We start from the raw sequence: 20,147 nt of genomic DNA, 5'->3' as shown, positions 1-20,147 counted from the left end.
GTTGATTTAAAGTAAAAGAACTTGTTGCATTGAGCGTGTGAGTCAGCCCCAAACAAACTGATCACAGGTGTTCATGAGACTCGAATGCTGCATTATCTTTCCCCCCGGAACCTGTCCCAGACTGCACAGGTGAGTCCAGGTGCACCTGTCCTCTCAGTGACCTCACTGGTGTCCTGTAGGTGCAGAAAATTATCCCAGAGACAAACATCAGGACTGTGCCCACTATCCCGACCCCGATGCCGCTCCCCACGTGCTGAGAATTGGGAGCCTGGGGCATTTTAAACTCAGGGGGGAACTGTATGGTCTGATTGGTCATCACCGAGTTCAGGTTCCACAGGAGAGGCACGAGTGACATCACGGCGGCCAACGTGCACAGTGCACCAGCGGTGAAGAATGCCAGACGGGCTGCTGACATCTTCTGCATCCCAAAGTAGGTGTTCCTCAGGGCGTAGACCCCACCAGCGTTCCCACAAAACCCCACGAGCAGAGACAGGAGCATGAGAACCTGACCAGCCACGATCTCTGGCGGCGTGAAGGCCTCAGTCAGGCTGATGTATTGGCAGTGCATGACCAGAAAGCCAGGGGTCACCAGGTCATGGCTGTTGAAACAGGCCCGCCAGATGCCCACCCAGGCCAGCCCTGAGCTGATGACCTCCTTGTCAGACACCACCCAAACCCTCCATTGGATGAATCCAAGGGCCATGGCGGTGAGTGTCCAGCCTATGCAGCTCAGCCACAGGGCGATAAGCTGGGCATGGGCGGTGCGAGCGAGGTGGGTCATAGCAGCGGAGCCACGATGGAGCCTCAGGGTACCAAGGAAGTCCTGATCCCTCCCAGACTGGTCTTCATCAGGAGATCAGAGCCAGATGGAGGGTGTCACACCTCATATCCAGCAGGAGATCTGATCTATCTGCAGCTCACCCACCCTCCTGTCACCTGGGTTACCTGGCAAACAAGCTGCTGCGGCTCCCTGTTACAGGAAACGCAGACACAGGTGTTCAAGAGAGATGACAGAACACATCTTCAGTGCAGCAGCACAGCAGACTGGAGTCCTCTGTTATTAAAATCAGAAAATATTCAAAATAGTGGCTGAATGTGCTGTCACTGCTCTGGGGGCTTCATTTCTGGGCTGTGGCTCAAATCAAATATATGAAAGAGTTTTTTACGAATGCAGCTTAGACTGATGGAAGCTGAGAATTGGTATCATGAGAAAACTTTCCTGAATAATTCTGCTTTTTATGCATCAGCTGGAATATTTACATATTTTTATGTTCACCTCCAGGAGTAGAAAACTGTTTTTAGCCTTTTCATGATACACAGACAGCAATAAACAGTGTTTTTAAGACTGTATTAGTGTTTCCAAGTGAAACCAGGAGGAGACAAACTTTCTATTTCATGTCAAATTGAATAAAATGTTGATTATTACAATATCTTAATAGTTAAATGTATTCATTCTTATGCAATTATTATTCAACGACTCAAAGCATCTTAAGAGGAAACTTGAATAGAATCCCAAAAATATTGAAAAAGGAATACGAAACAAGAGGAAGTGATGTCATTTTCCGCACAATCCATAAAGCTGCTGCCTGCGCTGATCAGACCAGAGCAGATTTAAAAGATTTCAGCTTCAATCCACTTTGAAATCAAACATATATTTACGTACCTGAGTGCTGCGTCACTGAGCACCTTGTGATCAAACTGAAAACCTTCAGCAGGAAGGGCTTTTATTCGCAGACACTTCCTCATCCTGTTTCTCGTCACGTCGTGAAGCTGTAAATGATTGACAGGCTCTGATGGAGAGGCAGGCTCTTACTGTAAAACAGTTTTTATCTGCACCCTTCCTTTCAACTCCCTTTGCTTTGCATTTAGATCGCATGTTAATCATCAAACGGCACTTCACTGTGTCTCAAATCAATATATTGCAGACAAAATAATCCCGATCCTGGTGCCGTGAATGTCCAAAATGGCGACTGGTGCTGGAAAAGACACGAGGCTGTAAAAGCAGGATATGATGTTCAGCCTACTTTACTGTTTCTCTGAGCTGAGCATTGAATGGAAAATATGACATCAGAGATCATAAACAGGAGATGTCTGACCTGTGTTTGAGCTCTTTATGTAAGACTCTGACCTGAAAGTTCAATGAATGAACAAAACAGGTTTGTTCTGTTCAACAGAATAAATATACGTCTACAATAAGAAATGAAAGACTCTAATACTGGAATCAATACTCATCTCCATGTGGCAGTAATGCTGTTTCCTCTCCAGCTCTGCCCAACCCGGCAAACCAAACAGCATCGACCTTTGGCTGCTTGAGGTCCCAACATGGGATGAGTGTGACTGTGAGGCTGTAAAGTGAAGGACATTTTTTTACCCTTCAACCATCATCGTCGTTCACTCAAGTCAGAGCAGAAAAGCCTCTGAAGCAGCAAACACAAAGGTCCAGTCAGCATCTCTAACCATCTGAAATAGAAGACATCAGCAAGAAATCAGCATTTCACTTTCTTTAGTCACCTGTTTCAGTCTGTGGATGATGAAAACTACTGATACAAATATGAAACCAAACAGAGATACTGTTTGGTGACACACTGTCTTTTGAAATTGAGAGAATTAGCTTGTTCCACAGCTTTGCTTTGATTGTTGCTGAACAACAGACCAACAAAATGTGCTCATTTTCTATAGCAGCCTCAGCACAAAAGAGTGGAAGCATGAGGAAACAGATAATTTAGCAATGATTCTTAGAGATTTTAAATAAAGGCTGAATAATGGAAAAAAAACAACTCTGTATTGTCCTTTTGAACTGGTGCTCAAAGTGTTTAAACAGCACTGTTGCACAGTAAAGGTTATATCAGAGTCCCACTTCTTGACTGAACTCTCTGAACATACCTGACAGAGCAGTAACATGAAAAAAACCGACTCTCAGATGTGATAAAAAACAAGAGTGTATCTCTCAGCTTTATCATTTTATTGCTTTGAAAGTTGATGAAAGAGTGCACTGCATACGTCAGTCCATGAGGTTCACAGTGGTGGGAGGCTACAGTAGGCACGTCTTCAAATAAATATATATGCAGAGTCCCCTGAAGGGGCCAAAGCAAAGAGTAAAGTGCTCACTTTTAGATTAACCTCCTCAGAAACTCCTTTTCCTCTGAGGGGCAGTCAGGAGTCCAGTGGCAATGACATTTGTGTTGGGAGCTTCAGCTAAAAGCACCAGGTGTGAATGAAAACCTGTGAGATCACAGGCAACAAAGCAATCCAGGAAATATTAGCAGGTTACTATTGGATAGAAAAAGCACAGCTGGAAGTCAGCATCGTCTTCATTCTAGCAAACGTTCAAGAGTTTGACTCCAAAATGAGATGTTGTGTAAAAGTGACAGAATGCACCACACACAGGAGGAGAGGAGCGTGGTAAAAGCAGGGAAGATAACTTCACATCACGGCTGACATGATGAGAACACTTTTACAGTCGCCTGAAACAGATTTTGGAATCAAACTCTTTTCATTAGAAAACAAAAAGTACGTCATGAGTCAAAATAAATTACTGGGAACTGTTTACTGCTCTTTCAAAAAGGCTACAATAAATTACTAGAAAATATTACTTCAAAACTTAAAACACGTGACAATAATGAATTACAAACGCAGCCACGTACAGCGGGAGAGCAGCTGAAATACCACAGCTCAGAGACATGAATAATGAAGGGACTGGAGACACTGGACGATGACAACACGACCAAATGAACAGAATTGGATTCGTGTATATACACACATTATTTGGGAATTTCCAACACTGAGTCTGAAGCAGTTTTCACAGAGATAAGATATTAGCATTGGTTGTGTTTGATGTTTAACTTTAAAAGGCGGCATGAGCTGTCTGAAACATCAGTAAAGCATAGACCTCTTGACTTTGGGACGCTAACAGAGAGAAAAAAGCGAGAAGATCGATCACTAGTCATTATGCAAAAATTGGGCCTCCAGGAAGCCGTCGTTCACCACTCAGTTACCAATCTCACTGACTGATCTGACCTCCTAACTGAGCTCTGAGGCTCCTCCGTGTAAATGCAGTAATCCTTCTGAGAAATGGAATCAAACTGAGGCTTGAAACTGTCTCAGCCATGAACTCACACTTTAACAATGACATTAACATCAAAACGCTACATGCAGCACCCACAAATGCAGGAATCCCCCAGCTTCCAGGCCCCCGAGTCTTGAGCCAGTATTTCTCCTGTAAAACCGGACGTCTTCTGCAGGATCAGAGCGGCGGCCTCTGCTCCAGAGGCAGACTGTCCACCAGGCACTTCAGCTGCTCCTCGCCCAGCTTGATCTTGTCCTCTAGTTTACGCTGCTCGATGATGAGGGCCGACTTCATCTTCACAAAGTGGCGGTAGTCGTCCAGACTCTCTGCGTCCAGGTGGGCCTCCATGATGCTGAAAACCAGCCGCTCACGGCGGTCCAGGTTCTCCTTCAGCTCCTTGGCATCCTCGTGCTGCCGCATCAGCAGCTTGCGCTTCTCTGTCAGGGTTCGCTGGTGAAGGACAGATAGCCATTAGTCAGTCATCCAGGTGAACGTCATGCATCTGAACACATTAAAGATTTTCCCTGGCTGTCGTGCTGTTACCTTCTCCTCTGGCGGAGCGTCCTCCTCCAGGCTGTTGAGGGCATTCTCCACCCGAGCGAGCCGCCCCGACAGCGACAGCAGCAGGCTCACCACCTTGTCCAGGTCGCCCACAAACATGCGGAACTTGTCGTGCTGGTTGGGCTGACAGAGGCGCTGCACGGTGGCCTCCACCTCGCGACCCAGAGCCTCGTTATCCTCCACGTCCTCCTGCAGACTGTGCCGTGCCTCCCGCAGCACCTCCAGCTTCCCCGCCAGGCTGGAGATCAGCTCTTGCTGGAAGGCGTGAAGAAGACAATGGAGGACCACAAGAACAGAGCATTGACAACTCAAGAGCAAGTGTCCGCTCACTGAATATTAAAGAGTCATGCTGAAATTGATTGAGACTGCTTCACCGATCTGCAGGCTGCTCCATTTTACCTTTTTACTGGCGAGGTCGACGTCCAGCTCGTCCTCAGAGTCCTGCTCCTCCAGCTGCTCTTGCATGTCCTTCATCTTGATGAGGAGCTCGGCTTTGGGAGCAGATGTGTTGTAGTAGGAGGAGCTAGGGACCAGGGAGGCTGCTGCTGATACAGACACATCCTCCTCCTCCCTCCTGACAAACACACACACAAGTACACACAAACTCAGCTGAGCATTTATCTGCCTGATCTGTTTTAAAGCATTTACTCAGTATTTACGACAGAATTTGAATTGAGAAGACTGTAATGAGACAATTGTCCACCAGAGGGCAGGCAGAGTGAGGGCTGAACCGGCTGGACTGGAAAGCTCCCTCATTTCTGGACTGTTAATTCATCAACTGCCCGGTTTTTTCTTTTCTATAAATGTCCCAGACATTAGTTTTATTATAACTGTGCATTTATATATTCATGTATGCATTTGTAAATTCGGGACGGGAGAGGATGGGAGGGCAGTATAATAGGATAACTGAGTCAACCAATCGGTTGCTGTAGGGAGGTCAGAGGTCAAAGAGCTTGGATGTTCAGTGTCCTGCTCAAACAGCAGAATAGATACTTGGGGATGCAGCTGGTTTGGTAACTAAAATGTAAATTTCAGCCCCTTCTGGATGGAGTCACAGTGACTCTGATCACATCTGGAAAAGACAAAATATTTAACCAGCAGTGGCCTTAAATCTTTTCGCTGCAGAAGTCAAAAGATGCAGCAGTTCACATGCAATGTTGATCATATCTCCCTGACGCTGCACACCTGGCTGCCCTGATAACATTTCCCACCTGTCCATGCTCCTGGGGGATGAGGTGGGCAGCCTGGAGCCAGAGGAGGCCCTCCTGCGCTGGAGAGCCCCCTCCAGGATCTGCTCCTCTGTGGGGAAGAGTCCTTCCATCAGGTCCATGGTGGTCATCCTGCCACTCTGGTCCAGAATGTCCACCAGGGACTTGTCTTTACCCATAATGTCCCTGGCCAGCTCCTCCCTTTTGGCGTCCTCCTGTGAATGCTGAGCCCCCACTGAATTCGACTCTTGGGCTGACTCCGGGACCACAGAGTCTTGATGGTTCTGGCGGGTGTAGGTGCTGAACAGGGACGAGGCGGGGCGCTGTGCGGTGCTCAGGTAAGGGATGTGGGGCGGCAGCTCGAAGGTGCTGCAGGACTCGCTGCTCTGAGGCAGGTAGGCCCTGCCCTCTCGCTCCGAGCTGCTCTCAGCGTGGACGATCCTCACAGGGACTTTTCTTGCCGGACTGTTCATCTCTGCAGGGAGTTTCAGTTCACCTTCTGACCTGGAATTAGATCTCAACATCAAAGTCTGAAAAACTTCAACTAAAGCTGTAAATTCACCACATAATTTGTTCAAGTTTCTTCTACTTTAATGAAAGAAAGAAAGGAATGGATTTGTTTTTCTGCATCACATTTTCACAGTTTAACTCATATTCTTGCAAAATAACATGCAAAATACTCCTGGGAGATTATTTCTTATTGATCTTACCTTCAAAGACTGAACACTTAAGATGAGGTGCGGTAAATGTTGCATTTCTCAGACATCACTGATTTCATGGACGACAAAGAAATTTCTCAAAATAAGGTTTTGAAAACTTTGGGAATGTCTTTCAACGAGTCAATTAAAAAAACATCCATCCTTAGAATGAAGCACAGTATGGAAACACATTTTGTAATAAACATCAGAGCCGCGCAGCCGACCATTTCTAATTAAAGGCCGGATCAGCGAGCGGAGCTGCAGCGGAAAGCAAAGGTCACAGCAGCCATGCGGCTTCAACAAAATTACAGCCTCCAGTTCGATTTGTCTGAGGCCACAGAGGAAATCAACGACAAGCTCAATCAAACTGTGATCCTCCTCTCTGTGGGCACATTTGAAGCCTTTTCAGTAGCTGTTAGACGACAATAAGCTTCCTCTTCAGTTCATTTTGTGCCATTTGAGGGAAAACCCACCATTTGTAGTCTGATGTATAAGCATTAATCATCTTTAATTCTGCACTCAGGTATCGTTTATCACTGTCTGACTGTCCATCCGTCTTTTTCTTGAACTTGTTTACTTAAAGTTGTTATTCACAGCCTCCTCTGCTAGAACAGAAGGAAAGCTTTACGTAACGAGGGGCTGTGAGGAGACCTGAAGCACCTGGCTAAGCTGCTTACCTGAGCAGTGAGTCATCCTGCACGAACACGGCCGGCGGTTTGTCCGTCAGTCTCAGTGGTGCAAACTGTGGCGAGGGAGACCGGACTCGATCTTCAGGAAGAGACAAAGCGGCTGTCCAGGAGGAGGACAGGGATGAAGAGGAAGGTGGCTGCGGTTGTTCCTCTTCGTTTTCTACACCTCCTCTGCTCGCGTCTGCTGCAGACATCCCGCTGAGGTGAGGCGAGCTGGCTGGAGTGGGGCCGGCGGAGGACTTCTGGGCAATTGGATGATGCTGGGTGTCAGAGCTGGACAGAGGCTGGAGCTCTGCCGGGTCTGCATGGGCGCCAGCGAGGAATTCCTGGGAGGAGGATGTGGTTTCTGGGCCTAAATGGGGCCTGGGCGGCGGCAGGAGGCTCTTGGTTTGTGGAAGCTGGGAGCCAACGCTGGGGCTGAGGCTGCGAGGGCCTGAGGATTGTGCGGTGTGGGAGGGATTGTCAGCGTCTGGTTTGGGCCTGTGGTCACTGAGGCCTGGGCCCGGGCCCTCGTTTCTGGGGACTGACGAGGCCGACTGTGGGCTGTGGTCCGGCTGGTATCGCAGCCTGCTCTCAGCTTTTCCTCTAGAGGTCAAGAGCAAGACAAACTTCATCAGTATCAGTGATAACAACATGTTGATTGTGCTCTTAAAACTGACTACATTTCTATTCGAAACTGTTTTATAAGACATGACTGCTTCCTGGACGTTCGGCCTAGTTTCTGTATGGTTTGTGTACAGTCTGCACTTCTTTGTTTCTTGAAGTCTGTAACTGCTGGTTTTAGGACCTCTAAAACAAAAAGTAAGACTTTCATTCTGCACTTGTGTGGGAATGTTTTTGATCGAATTAAGGTGGCTAAAATGAAGATAAACAGTAGATTGCTCACTGTTGCGTTTGCTCCACTAACACGTTGTCAGATTAGTTTATTTGCACCACATTAGTGGATTCTCTGCACTTAACACATAGCTTAACACTTATTGCAGCCATTATTAGTTGCAGAATTGTTTCCAGAATAAAATTTTCGAAAATGAAGACAAACTAGACTGAAAAGTTCCCCTTTTTAATCCAAACCTGTCTAATGTTTTATATGTACAACGTAACCTCAGTCTCACCTGCTGGTGTGACTGCCCTGCTGCCTGTGAGGCTCTCTCCATGGTGAAGGAATATTCTGCAAAAGAAAGGTAAAGTGCTGCAAACCAATTCATGAACTCATGAACATAATTTTACAAAAACACAGTTTTCATTTCAAGCCATCAATAGCTACTATAACTTCTGTGTGGAGTTTGCATGTTCTCCCCGTGTTGACCCGGGGTTTTCCTCTGTAATAACCCCCCACTAAAAACATGCAAGAAGATCACCATCTGACCAATGGTGACGAGAAGGGATGGGTCCCCGGGTGCGGGCACCGGCATCGGCTGGCAGCTGGCAGCCCACCGCTCCTGGTCTGCCGCGGAGGATCGACAGACCGAGGATGGGTCAAATGCGGAAAAATAATTTCACAGAAGCATGGCGTGTGCATGTAGTGTGCAACTATGTGTGATAAATAAAGTACATTTCTTTCTTTCTTTCTTTCTTTCTTTCTTTCTTTCTTTCTTTCTTTCTTTCTTTCTTTCTTTCTTTCTTTCTTTCTTTACTAAGGTGGGACTAAAACTTGGTAGCTCATCTGCCACGATCTGTTTGGAAACACATGTTTTAAACTAAATCATCCACATGTAGTATGATCTTCTCACCTGTGTATAGAAGTCTGCAGAAGGAGAAGATCGGGATCTCTCGTGGACGCACACAGCCTTCTCCTCGGCATCTGCATCCAAGATGTTCTCTGCTGAGTGATACCTCCCCTGTGTTTTGGCCTCTGATGACTTCTTGTTATTGTTCCAGGTGGCCTGGTACTCAGCGAAGGTCCCCAGCCTTTGTTGTTCAAGTAAGACCTGCTTAAGTCCAGGGCTGAGGTGGTTGGGGTCTGCGGATGGGTGAGCCTCCTCAGGCTCTCCAGTGGGAGTTCTCTCTTTGGGTTTGCCTGTCTCACCAACATCTGCATTTAAATTTGTACCCTGACTGGACTTCAGCACAGGCCTGGAAAATGCCGGTTTGGCCTCAAAGAACTTCCTCCGCTCCCCGAAAGAACCTGTTTGAGGTTCTCCCTCCACTCCAACTTTGTCTATTTTATCAGGCTCTGAGAAGGAGTGCGTCCTCTTGGCCAGGAGGAAACGCTTACGTCCTCTAATGCGTCCATTGGAGCTTTTAACTACCGGTGCCTCTGGCCAAAGAGGCTCAAGGTCTCGTCTTTGGAAGGAGGTAGCCTGGAGGACCCTGGCCTGTGCCTCTTTCAGGTGGTCCTTGTAGGTGTTGGAGAAGGAGACACCAGAAGATGTAGAAGTCTTTGTGGATCTCCACTCCTCTGCCTCCTCATCCTCTGCATCACATGTCAGGGTTGCAGCACTGCGGCTCTTTTGCAGCTGGGCTCGCTTTTGCAGGATCTCATTGCGGAGGGTGGTGGCGTAACGGTCGCTGCGCCGATTTGATTTTCCACTGCTGGCGGCCAGGACGTCACTGGCATCCTGGGTGGACATGACACCCGTGGTCATAGCTGCTGGTTGCCTCTCAGCCAGAGTCCTACTCTCCTGGGCCAGGGAGTGCAGAAGTGGAGTTTTCAGTGGGGAAATTCTGTGATCTTCTTGAGGCACCCATGGGTCTTTGTGCCTTGAAAGACTGACCTTATGATCATTACTTTGATGTGTTGGGAAGTGTCTCTTCATGTCATTAGAGTGTCCTTCACCTCTCTTCCCAGCATCCTCTGGGCTGTGGCTCTGAACAGAAAGATCAGAGGTTTGGTGGTCATAATGTGGACCATTCCCCAAATGGGAATGGCCGTTGCGCTCCTTATTTTCACTGTAAGGCATCTGGAAGTGAGATAGGGAGTACTTTGCCTTAATGTCAGTCTTCAAGGAACTTGGAAAGCCCGGTTCATTGCTGTTTACCCAGTGGAGTTTCTCTATTTCCCCCCTCCGACTCTCTGCTTTGCCCTGCCGGGACTGAAGCTCGGCAGTCTGAACCGAATGCTTGCTTGCCAGGCCGTAAAATCTGTTGTGCCCCCCGTTCTCCAGGTTTGGGTTTGCAGCAGAACTTGTCATGGATGCTATGGAGTGATGGACCTGTTTGCGGCTGAAGGCGTTTGTGGGCAGATCCTGGAGGCTGCGATAGTAACTTCCTACACTCTGAATCTTGGTGGAAGGAGCTGATCTGGTCTGCAGATACAGGGGGCTTTCGTCACTGAACTGCCTCTGGTGTGCAGGTCTTTGGGTGTAATGAGGCTGTCTGACATCATTGCTGGACAGAGAGAAGAGTTTATTGGGGTGCAGCTGGTTGTGGTTGTGGTCAGCTGCCATGTTGGGATGGAGGAAGTCTCTGGTGGGCACGGGGTTGATGCTGTGTCTGGCCTCTGAGGTTTTTTCCTTTTGACATCTGAGGCTGTTCTGATCGTTACTTTCTGTCAGTTTTTCAATGGACCTGCCTTTGCTTTTTGCTGGACCACTGGGCCCTTCAGAGTAAGGGAACACCTTTGTGGCAGCAAAGCTGTCACTGCGCAGGGGAGGAGGTGGTGGAGGAGGAGACTGGGACTTCTTTTTCTCTGGTACCTGCCATACTGGACCGATGGTGGGTCTGCCTGCAATGGACACCCGGGAGGCAGGCTGCTCCTCGGCCCGTGAACCCTCCCAGCCTCCATTCCCCAGTGTTGGCTGCAGGTACCGGGGGCGCTCGGCCTGCTGAGGCCCTTCACTCTGAAGACCCTTGAAGAAAATATTTTCAGTGTTGGTGCCCTTCTTACCAGATGTGCTGGAGTCATGAACAGGAGGGCTGGTACTGCTAGAGAAACAGCTCAACGCGGAGTCCCTTTTGGCTCCTGGTCCACAGAGCGGCTCAGCACTACTGGTGTATTTTGTTGGTGAAAGATGGCCATGGGGGTAGGGATGAGAGGGACGCTCCAGTCTCTCCATGTTGTTCACTGAGCTGAACTGGCTGGTTAGCTGATTCGCGGTGTCCTTGTCCCGTTGAGTAGACAACTCTTTGGGCCTGGTGTGTGACATCAGAATTATCTGCATGCTTGAATTCGATAAATTCTTGTTATGCCAAGTCACAACGTTAATTTTGTTACTTAATGCTTGAGAAGTGATCAGGCCATCATCTGATCAGGTCTGTGAATGAATAAACAATATTTTCTGCCCTGTTGAATGTTCAGAGAACCTAAAATGCTCACCTTGCTTCATGTTTTGTCTGCCACACTGGTGCTGGGGTGGCCTCTCTCTTGGCAGGCTCTGACTCTTCCTCTGTCAGCTTGGAGGAGTGCCAGGTATGGGGCCGCGAGCCCGGATCATTCTTCCTGCAACAAAACACTTTGCACAATCACAAGGGAGTATTTGACATTTCAGCTTCTTTTGTGTTTACCAGACTCTTTCAGATGGCAGGGCTTTGCAGAGTGCGATAGTTTAATGTTGGGTTGTTTGCCCAAGAGGTTAAATCTTCCAGAAGCCAAAGCAACGTCTGCAGATGAAGGGTCAAAACCCAAAATCATTCATCAGCTATTTAACGATGGTCAGTCTTTCAGAAAGGATACAAACTCACTATTGAGTATTTGCAATCTTGGAAATATTTTTCTCAACATTTCTGGGTAAATTTCAACCCTCAAAAGATAAACTGACTACTTTACATAACTGTACTGTCCACTTTGCTCACACCAAACATACCCTTGCCTGAAGCGGTTTTTCCTGGAAAGCATGTTGACAAAGAAAAGAATTACATGTGATCAAAGGATCATACACCCTAATTTCACACACAACAAATTAAACCAGAGAAAGAAATATTGAAAAAACAAACAATAGCACATGAGGTGGCTGAACATCACGGTACTGAACACGACTTTAGGATAAACAACAATGACAAATGACATGTAAAGAATATTTGGTTTGGACAGCTAGTACCACAAAGGGTAATACACACAAGGCAAAATACTACAAAGGAACACAAAGCACAATGTACACACTCGATGACCAATGATCACTTGGGTTCACCAAAAACTACCACCAAACACAGTGGGATGTGGCGGACTCATGGTACCTCATAGAGCTTCGCAAAATCTTGGTGAGAAAGCTCCTCGCCACGTGCACCTCGGTCTCTGACGGCATTGTGCGTGGCGATACAACATCAACCATATCAGCCCTGATGGGCGGCAAGTGATGGAAGAAGAAAGAGGAAAAGAGGAGGCCACATTGGCCGTTAGCAAAAAGGATAACAAGGTGACACGCTATCAAATAAAATGTCTCGTCTTTCTGAAGCAGAAACAGGTAAAAGGAAAGCAGTCTGAGGGCTGGGACTTGCACTCGTCTATAACAAATTAGCAGCCACAAAGAAATAATGCCTACTTTGACGTCTAAAATACAACCATCCTTCCTCCGGCTCCCTGTGAACTTTACAGCACAGTAGTAATCCTTTTTTTTTCTAACACCTAGACCTCTAATCCTCATGCAGTACAACCCTGCTGGCATCCCATCTCCCTCAACTTTCCAAAGACACTGCAGGGGGCGGACCACCTTGAAGTTAAATGTCAAACTGAAACAAGGCTGGATTAAACGTGTTGTCCTGCATGAATGAAGCACGCACCCTTTCATTGGAGCTTGTGCACTGTTCAGCACTGTCGCCTCGCAGCAAGAAGGTTCTGGGGTCGAAGCGCTCGGAGCTCAGATGTCTTGACAATCAGCGCTCTTAATTCAATATGCCTGTATTCGTCCCGCGAAGGAAAATTCCAAAATGCTGAAATGTCTTTGTGTTGTGGATCAAATCACAGAGCAGACTTTCACCCAGAATTCAGTGCTTTGCCCAGGGAAACCTGACTATTGGCTGGAACCTGTGACCCTTCTCTTATTGTGAAGGGTTTTCAGAACAGGAGAGGGAGACAGGTCTGTCACAGCCATATGGGCCAGACGGAGCTGATCTGCTTAGCCCGTAGAAAAATGAGACGGGTGATCAGACGGATCCACAGGTTGCCCCCCAGCCACCACAACCTTCCACTCCTCCAACTTTTAATATGAAGCTTAAATTTGGAAATGAAGTTTCACTCTGGAAAGAATGGAACCAAATAAAAAAGAAAAGAAGAAGAAGAAACGACACTGTCATAAATCAACGTTCTGGGATCTTTTCATATCTCATGCTGTCTTTCTTAAAATGTCAAATGCTGATATTTGGGGAGACTGTTTTCCAAGTTCACAAGTTCAAATGTCAGACCGAAGTGAAATATCTCGGCCAAATGAGACTCCAGCCGCCCTGGATGAAACTTTAACCCTGCCAGGCCACGATGGAGACGCTGCATTCTTTAAGCAAAGGAATGCAGGGAGGCCGAACCCTCGCTTCAAGTGGGACATCTCTGTTAGACATCTCCCAGGAGAGTCTCCCAGCCGCTGCAGTGGAATAAAGACAGACTTTGACAACACTTCACCTGGCTCTGATTTCCTCACTATCACTGGTTTGCTGCGTATTATCTCTCAGGGGAAAGTAAAGATATCTGATGCTAACCCTGTAAAGATGTCATGGTTTGTTGTCTTCTTGACGTGCTGCACTATTATCATATTACTCATATTAAGAGTTTTATTCTCATTTTCCATAATTACACTCAACCCGTGGCTGCTTGTAACGCTGACGATGCAGGTTTATGTGGCTGCTGTACTGTTTTCTATCAGTAAAATGGCAGATGTCTTAAATGTTGTTCACCTGTCAATCAAGCAGCAGGCAGGCTGCGACTGGGTAAATATGGATTATTTATTTTGCAGTACTGGCTTCTTGGAAACTTGACTGTCTACGTGTTCAATTGCCTGAATCTTATTTTTTTGCATGCTCAGCTGACCTGACTGAAACACTCACTAACTGAAGTTAACTGCATGTGTACCAAATGAGCACTGGCAACATTTTCCTTTTAATTACTCCCAGATTACAGACTGCTTTCTTGGAAGCTTCCTATGAATTTACAGTTGCATATCAGCTCCTCTCTAGGACATGATGGGAAACTGTTTCTGTAACTGAGTGTGACGCACAAAGTGAGAGTTGTGTTGCCTCCAAATAAACTCCTGCACAATGAAAATGCAAATGTCTCTTTTTCTAAAGCGCTGAGGGTCTATTGTCAGAGGATACAGCTGGCCTGTCACAGATACTCCACAGGGGAGGAGACGCCACCGTTCTCTGCCAGGATATACGAGCCAAACTGAGGCAAGTTCATTCAAGAGCATGAAACCAAAACACAGCTAACCCAGTTGGCTGCAAGTACACCTGTCATCCAGAGGATCGGACGAAGAATGCAGTAAAAAGGGAAAACATTAGCAGTGAGCTGAGACCAAAAAAAAGACTGTTTCTTAATTCTAGAAAGTCAAGTTATGAGCAAATCTCTGCCAAAACCTCATCTCATCAACTCATTTCTGTCTCTTATTAAGTCCGAAAACCTCAAAACATGAGTGAAATAACCTGCCACTGAAAACAGGCTGATTTGTACTATTAAAAAACTGATAAAATGACTTGCTAAGGAGACTTTCGTGGTTAACGCAGACTTGCTTGGGTGTCTGAAATGACGTGAAATGGAGCAACAAAAAAACATGGCGACTTACCAACTACCTCCAACAGGTCTGAGTTTTGTTTGTGCACAAGCTGTCTTTGTGCTCTGCACCAGTTCAGGTCCCTTCTGCACAGCTGACTCCCTCAGAAACACTTCAGGACAGAAAAGGAGACACTTTGACACCACAACTCTCAGCAGTCTGACAAAGACGAGCGCTCTAAGCAGGCTGGGAGCACTGAAGAGCTGCTCCCCTCCTCCTCCTCCTCCTCCTCCTACTATGAACTCAAACACACCCCACCTTGTAGTGTTGTGGAGGAGATTTCCTTGGGGATTATAAAGGGGGATTTAAAACCAGGGGGAGGAGTTATTGTCCTGCCCGACGTCCTTGCTGTGATCTGGTGTTTGCACTGCATGTGGCAGAGCCGCTGAGGCTGCTGGGAAAGTAGAATCCACCAAAGCAGAGAGATTCTCTGGAGGAAATTCTCTAGAATTTGTGTCCAATGCTTCTAAAACCAAATTTAAGCTTTTGGCTCCACCTAAATTAAAACATTCAGACTAGTTTGAATTGTTAGACACCGATGGGAGCGTCGTCAGTTTTGCAGGTGTTTTGGCTGCAGTGAAATTCTGACTAATAATGGCGCCAGAGGAAAAAATCACAGGATGACCAAATTAGTCGAATTCATTCGGCACCACAAACATTAACGCTGAATTCCAGCAGTTGTGAAGGCTGGCAGTATGCAGTACTGCTGCAGGCGGGAGGTCGAAGGTTAATGTTTGCTTATGCTAGTTCAGCAGCCCGGCTTATTCCTTCCTGGTGAAAGATACAGAGCCATCTGCTAGATTTCAAGATTCTCCTGTCAAGGCCAAAAGCGAGATCTCGCCATGTCAGCGACAATGATTTGTGTGTCTGACCCGTGACTCAGATCCACTCTGAAACTGAAGCTTCTTCTTCGGCCCACGCTGCACCCACCCAACAAGGTTCATGAAAATTGGGGCAGGAGTGTTTGTGTAATCCTGCTGATGATCCAGAACAAGCGCAGGAGAGAAAGCCTCCTCGCTGGAGGTAATCAATGTTTCATTATTCAGACTCAATCACTTGTTTTTACTGAGGAACATTATCATTTCCACTTGGCTCTGACTGTCTGACAGCAGCACTGCGTCTCGTCTGCTATCGGCCTGATATTTCTGTTAGCTGCACATTCAGTCACGACGTCAGGAAACACAGCACAGACAGGAATGTTCGGCCGGGGCCCACGTCTGTTTTGAGAGATACCAGCCAAGGTCAGACCGAGGGGGAGGCAGATACTGAGAGACGCCTCCACCGTGGAGCAACTCCTCCACTGGGGAGGAGAGGCCGCAACCTCTTAGAGCTCAAACACAAATCATGCATGTTTGAAGGGAAGTCACCGTTCACGTCATCCATTCAGCCATCCTGAACGGGGCCGTGAGCCGAGCAGCTGATTAAAAATGTGTGAACATGGACCAACAGGTGGCTGCTGGGAACAACGACCGCCGCATTAATGAGAGGAAAACACACCTTGAATGTGCTCATGTGTCACACTAAAGGAAAGAGTCCAATCATACACCTCCACCTGTCCATCCATCATCCACCTGATGGTGTCTTGCTGCTATTTACCCGAGGTGCAGTGATAGATGGGAAAATGCTTAAATGGCCATTTTCAAGCCTGGTGATGTCTACCTTTACCTCGCTCTCTGATTACATCACCACCCTTTCCTTTCCCAACCATTGTCTATCACTCGCCTGTCCATTCCCAGCTCCTGTCAGACAGCTCACTGGTGACACATCTTGCTGATTCACCAGCGTGCCGACGGCAGCAGCAGCCTGTGGGCCGAGCTCGCCCCGCTGAGCTCTGAACACGACGACACAAAGAAAGTGCCAGCGTCATCACAGCTGGGCTTATCGGTGTGTCACTGCCTGCACCGGCAACAAAAAATAATGGGAGGGGGAGAATGAAATGCAAAGGAGAGAAGAGCACAAACTCTGACACGATGCAAAACCTGAAGATGAGCTGGAACATCTGGATCTCTGCTGACATCAGCATCCTTTCACCACAAATTCAGGTGTCAGAAAACAGTGAAAAACATCAGGATGTCCAAAAGTTCACGTTTCAGCTGCTTTTGAGCAAACCCACAAAGCTCAAAAAATATTCAGCTTAGTATCAAGAAGAAACGCTGGACGAAATAATAAATAAATGATATTCGCTTTGCATTCCTTCCATCAAGAGCTCAGACTGGTCCTCTAAGTGTCAGAGTAAGAAGCTCCTTGTTCAACCACAGACAGCTGCTGTCGCTCTCCTCGAAGCCACCAGACTCCATTTAATGTTATCAGCATAAAACACACTTCATTCAAACTCCACAGAACAAAAGAAACTCCACTGAAGCCTTCTTGGTTCGTCTTTCACCGTCCAACCATCACCTCCTCCTCCAGGCAGCAGGGAAAAGCAGCGTAGGCTGGACTGATCCTTCAATGAACAAACGTCAAGTACAAGAAAGGGCCTGCCGCTGAGAGATCTATTACTGAGCACAGGTTCAATAAACTCTTATTGCTCGTGGACACTTGAACTGTTTACATGCTTCCATCAGATGGCAGAAGCTGGAATTTGCCTTCTAATATTCCCCCTGAAGGGTCAGTTACACACATGCAAACGTTTAGTTTAACTTCTCACCAGTGTACCTGCACTGATGTCGTCACGCATCCATTTTCCACCTTCTGATAAATCCTCAGAACACTAACAGGCTGAAGAAAATGCCTTTGTCACGTTATGTGATATATAACGTTGTTATGTGTCATCCAGACGGAGAAACGACCTGCCCTTATCTCAAACTCATTCACCGCCTCCTGATCTAATCCCACTCAGGAAACCGGGTGATTGAATCAAAGCAGGTGAAATAGATGAATAGAGGAAAAGGTACCTGAGTGAACATCTTCTCTTTATCTTCTAAAATCCAGAGAGGGAGAGAGAACAGACAGGAGTGCCCACTGTGTTTGCTGGAGTGGCCAAAGCCCCTGAAAACAATGCGCTCTGCTGATATGGCCTATCCCTCTAAGCACTGTCAACTCACCTAGGCAACACGGACCGTACCACTCCTCCTGCAAACAGGGGAGGACTTCTGGCCTGAAGGAGCACTGAGGGCCACTCCATGATCTCTCAAAGCCAGTTTTGACATTTCCCCTCCCAGGACGAGCCGGCCGTCTGTTCTCTAAACCCACTCAGAGCGACTGCTTCCTCATCTGAAGCGCCTCATAGAAACACACTGACGGTCCACCTTTCCCCGCCGTTGACTCGACCTGCTCTGCAAAGCTGAGCCCAGGCCTGTGGCTTTGCTACCAGTAATTGGATTCAGGCTTTAAGACTCTGTTGCCATTTGCCAGTGAGCATATAACTCTGACAGGACAGGACAGGACAGGACATCAGGGACACATGTAGTAAAACATGTAGTTCAAAGAAGCAACGACAGACGTCCAACATAAACCCACTACTGACTCTAATTTCAGTTTGGAGAGTCAATGATTTGTTTCAGGGGTTCATTTCTTATGAATGCTTTGAAATCGTTTGGTTTAGAGTATATGTGGAAACCTTTAATTTATCAACCTCTCAACTTTGCCTTAATTTCGCCTAACTTCCCATCCTTCTTCCTCTGGACTCACTTTCTTATGCGAGCAGTTTAATAACATTAGCTGTTTTAATTCATTTGTTTGCTGAGAAGCGCACAGCTGACTGCCAGTCAAACACAGTGTGGAAGGCAAACAGAGCAACACAGCACAGCTGAGTTTAAACTGAACGTCATCAAGACAACAAGCAGCAGCTGTGGAGCAACTGGTTTCAGTTCCAGTCATGACTGATTGATTGCACCAGAAGTTACCAAAATAAAATCAGGTTGATAATGAAAACAAGAAAGAATGAAAACAATGCAACAAGGTTCAAATCAAAATGAGAAAGAAATGGAAAATATTTCTAAAAATGGAGATGTGTGGGGTATAAGAGGTCATCTGTGGTCATCAGACATATCAGTAAACTATAGTATTCAAACACACCCAGAAAGAAACTGCAAAATGCTTGACACACATTCTCAGATATCTGCGGTGAACGGTACCTTCGGACCACCAGGGTCAAGGTCTCATGAGAGCTCTTCACCAGAGAGATGGCCTCCTGACGAGAACCGCTGAGGGAAACAGCGTTCACGCTCACCATCTCATCACCGGCCTGGAGACAGACTGCTGCCGCCACACTGCCCGCCTCCACCTGAACACACACACACACACACACACACACACACACACACACACACAGCACAACCACGTGACCTAAAGCTGCAGTTCATCTAACATTAAACTGAGACTGACAATACAGAGCTGGGTCTTAAATGTCCCAAAGTGGCCACCATACAGAGGATACTCCTTTCTGATTGAGGTAAGGACATAGCTGTCACCCTGGCACCATCCTCTAAACACCATACATGTCGCTCCACTAGCTGGAAAGATGTCTCCAGGTGCTGCCATTACACCTCATGTCGAACAACAGAGAAAGTCTCAATAACAGCCAGAGATGTTCTATGTTGTGTCAGATGAGGGAATTAAAACCAGCCAATAAAGCAAGAAAACAAACAACCTCAGAAAGGTGAGCGACCTCATCCAGGAGCACCTGTGGTGGCCGGCAACCTGAGCGCTCTGATTAAAAATTAAACGCTGCACCGCCTGTAACCTGAGGCAGGCGGTGCGGCGCCGCTCTGGAGGCTGCAGCCCACGCCAGCACTAAGAGCAGATGGCGAAGGTTCCTGGTCTCTGCTGTCTGCGGCGTCACGAGCAGGATTTACAGAACAACCTGAGCAGGTAGAACACAGCATGAACGCTGGCAGGCTCATGGCTCCCACTCCAAAAGACACTGTCCGTCTTCAGTGTCGACCATCCACACATTCACCAACACGCTGTAAGAAGAGTTCAGACTTTTACTCTGAGGTGGAGTATCTCACACATGGGTGGTGTCCGGTTCCTCAGGAGACATTCAGGGTGAGGACGGGGTGAGGACAGAGTGAGGTCCATATTTCACTGGTGAAAGGCCGTGAATTCTGCACCATGAGTCTAATTGAGATGAAAAATGACAGATTCTGTACCTTTGTGATGACCAGGGGCTCCCGGTGCTCGGTGCCGCCCCTCAGGGTGAAGCCCCAGGGTGCTTTGCCTTGGAGCAGCATCTCCACCAGCTCTTCATCCTCCTCATCCTCCTCCTGCTTTCTCCACATGTCCACCTCCCTCCACCACTTCATCCTTCCTGCTGAGAATTCATTCATGCCAAACATTTCTGAATATCTGCT

The 20,147-nt window shown here is 47.3% G+C and overlaps 2 protein-coding genes across 8 annotated transcripts; both read right to left on the bottom strand.

Annotated features, from left to right (window-relative positions):
- Positions 1 to 61: 61 nt before the first annotated feature.
- LOC139328011 (claudin-34-like) lies at positions 62 to 781 on the bottom strand. Its single transcript, XM_070958119.1, has one exon. It carries the CDS (start codon positions 779 to 781, stop codon positions 62 to 64), a length of 720 nt encoding a protein of 239 aa, XP_070814220.1.
- A 2,161-nt stretch (positions 782 to 2,942) lies between these two features.
- LOC139352010 (protein Shroom2-like) lies at positions 2,943 to 18,189 on the bottom strand. Of its 7 annotated transcripts, XM_070994011.1 has the most exons (11): positions 17,748 to 17,808; positions 12,335 to 12,436; positions 11,965 to 11,985; positions 11,478 to 11,600; positions 8,953 to 11,293; positions 8,335 to 8,390; positions 7,211 to 7,807; positions 5,839 to 6,339; positions 5,027 to 5,201; positions 4,610 to 4,882; positions 2,943 to 4,516 (listed from the first exon to the last, which is right to left on the bottom strand). In XM_070994011.1, the coding sequence occupies exons 2-11, from the start codon at positions 12,427 to 12,429 to the stop codon at positions 4,244 to 4,246; spliced, it is 4,455 nt and encodes a 1,484-aa protein (XP_070850112.1). In that variant the 5' UTR covers positions 12,430 to 12,436; positions 17,748 to 17,808; the 3' UTR covers positions 2,943 to 4,243. The 7 variants fall into 7 exon arrangements, with proteins under 7 accessions (XP_070850112.1, XP_070850114.1, XP_070850115.1 ...); XM_070994013.1 differs by lacking the exon at positions 12,335 to 12,436 and having other exon boundaries at positions 17,748 to 17,820; XM_070994014.1 differs by lacking the exons at positions 12,335 to 12,436; positions 17,748 to 17,808 and adding an exon at positions 17,509 to 17,583.
- Positions 18,190 to 20,147: the final 1,958 nt, after the last annotated feature.

This window comes from Chaetodon trifascialis, chromosome 24 (genome assembly GCF_039877785.1).
Source record: "Chaetodon trifascialis isolate fChaTrf1 chromosome 24, fChaTrf1.hap1, whole genome shotgun sequence".
Lineage (NCBI taxonomy): Eukaryota > Metazoa > Chordata > Actinopteri > Chaetodontiformes > Chaetodontidae > Chaetodon > Chaetodon trifascialis.
The sequence above is the reverse complement of the archived record's forward strand: the minus strand, read 5'-3'. Positions and strand labels throughout refer to the sequence as shown.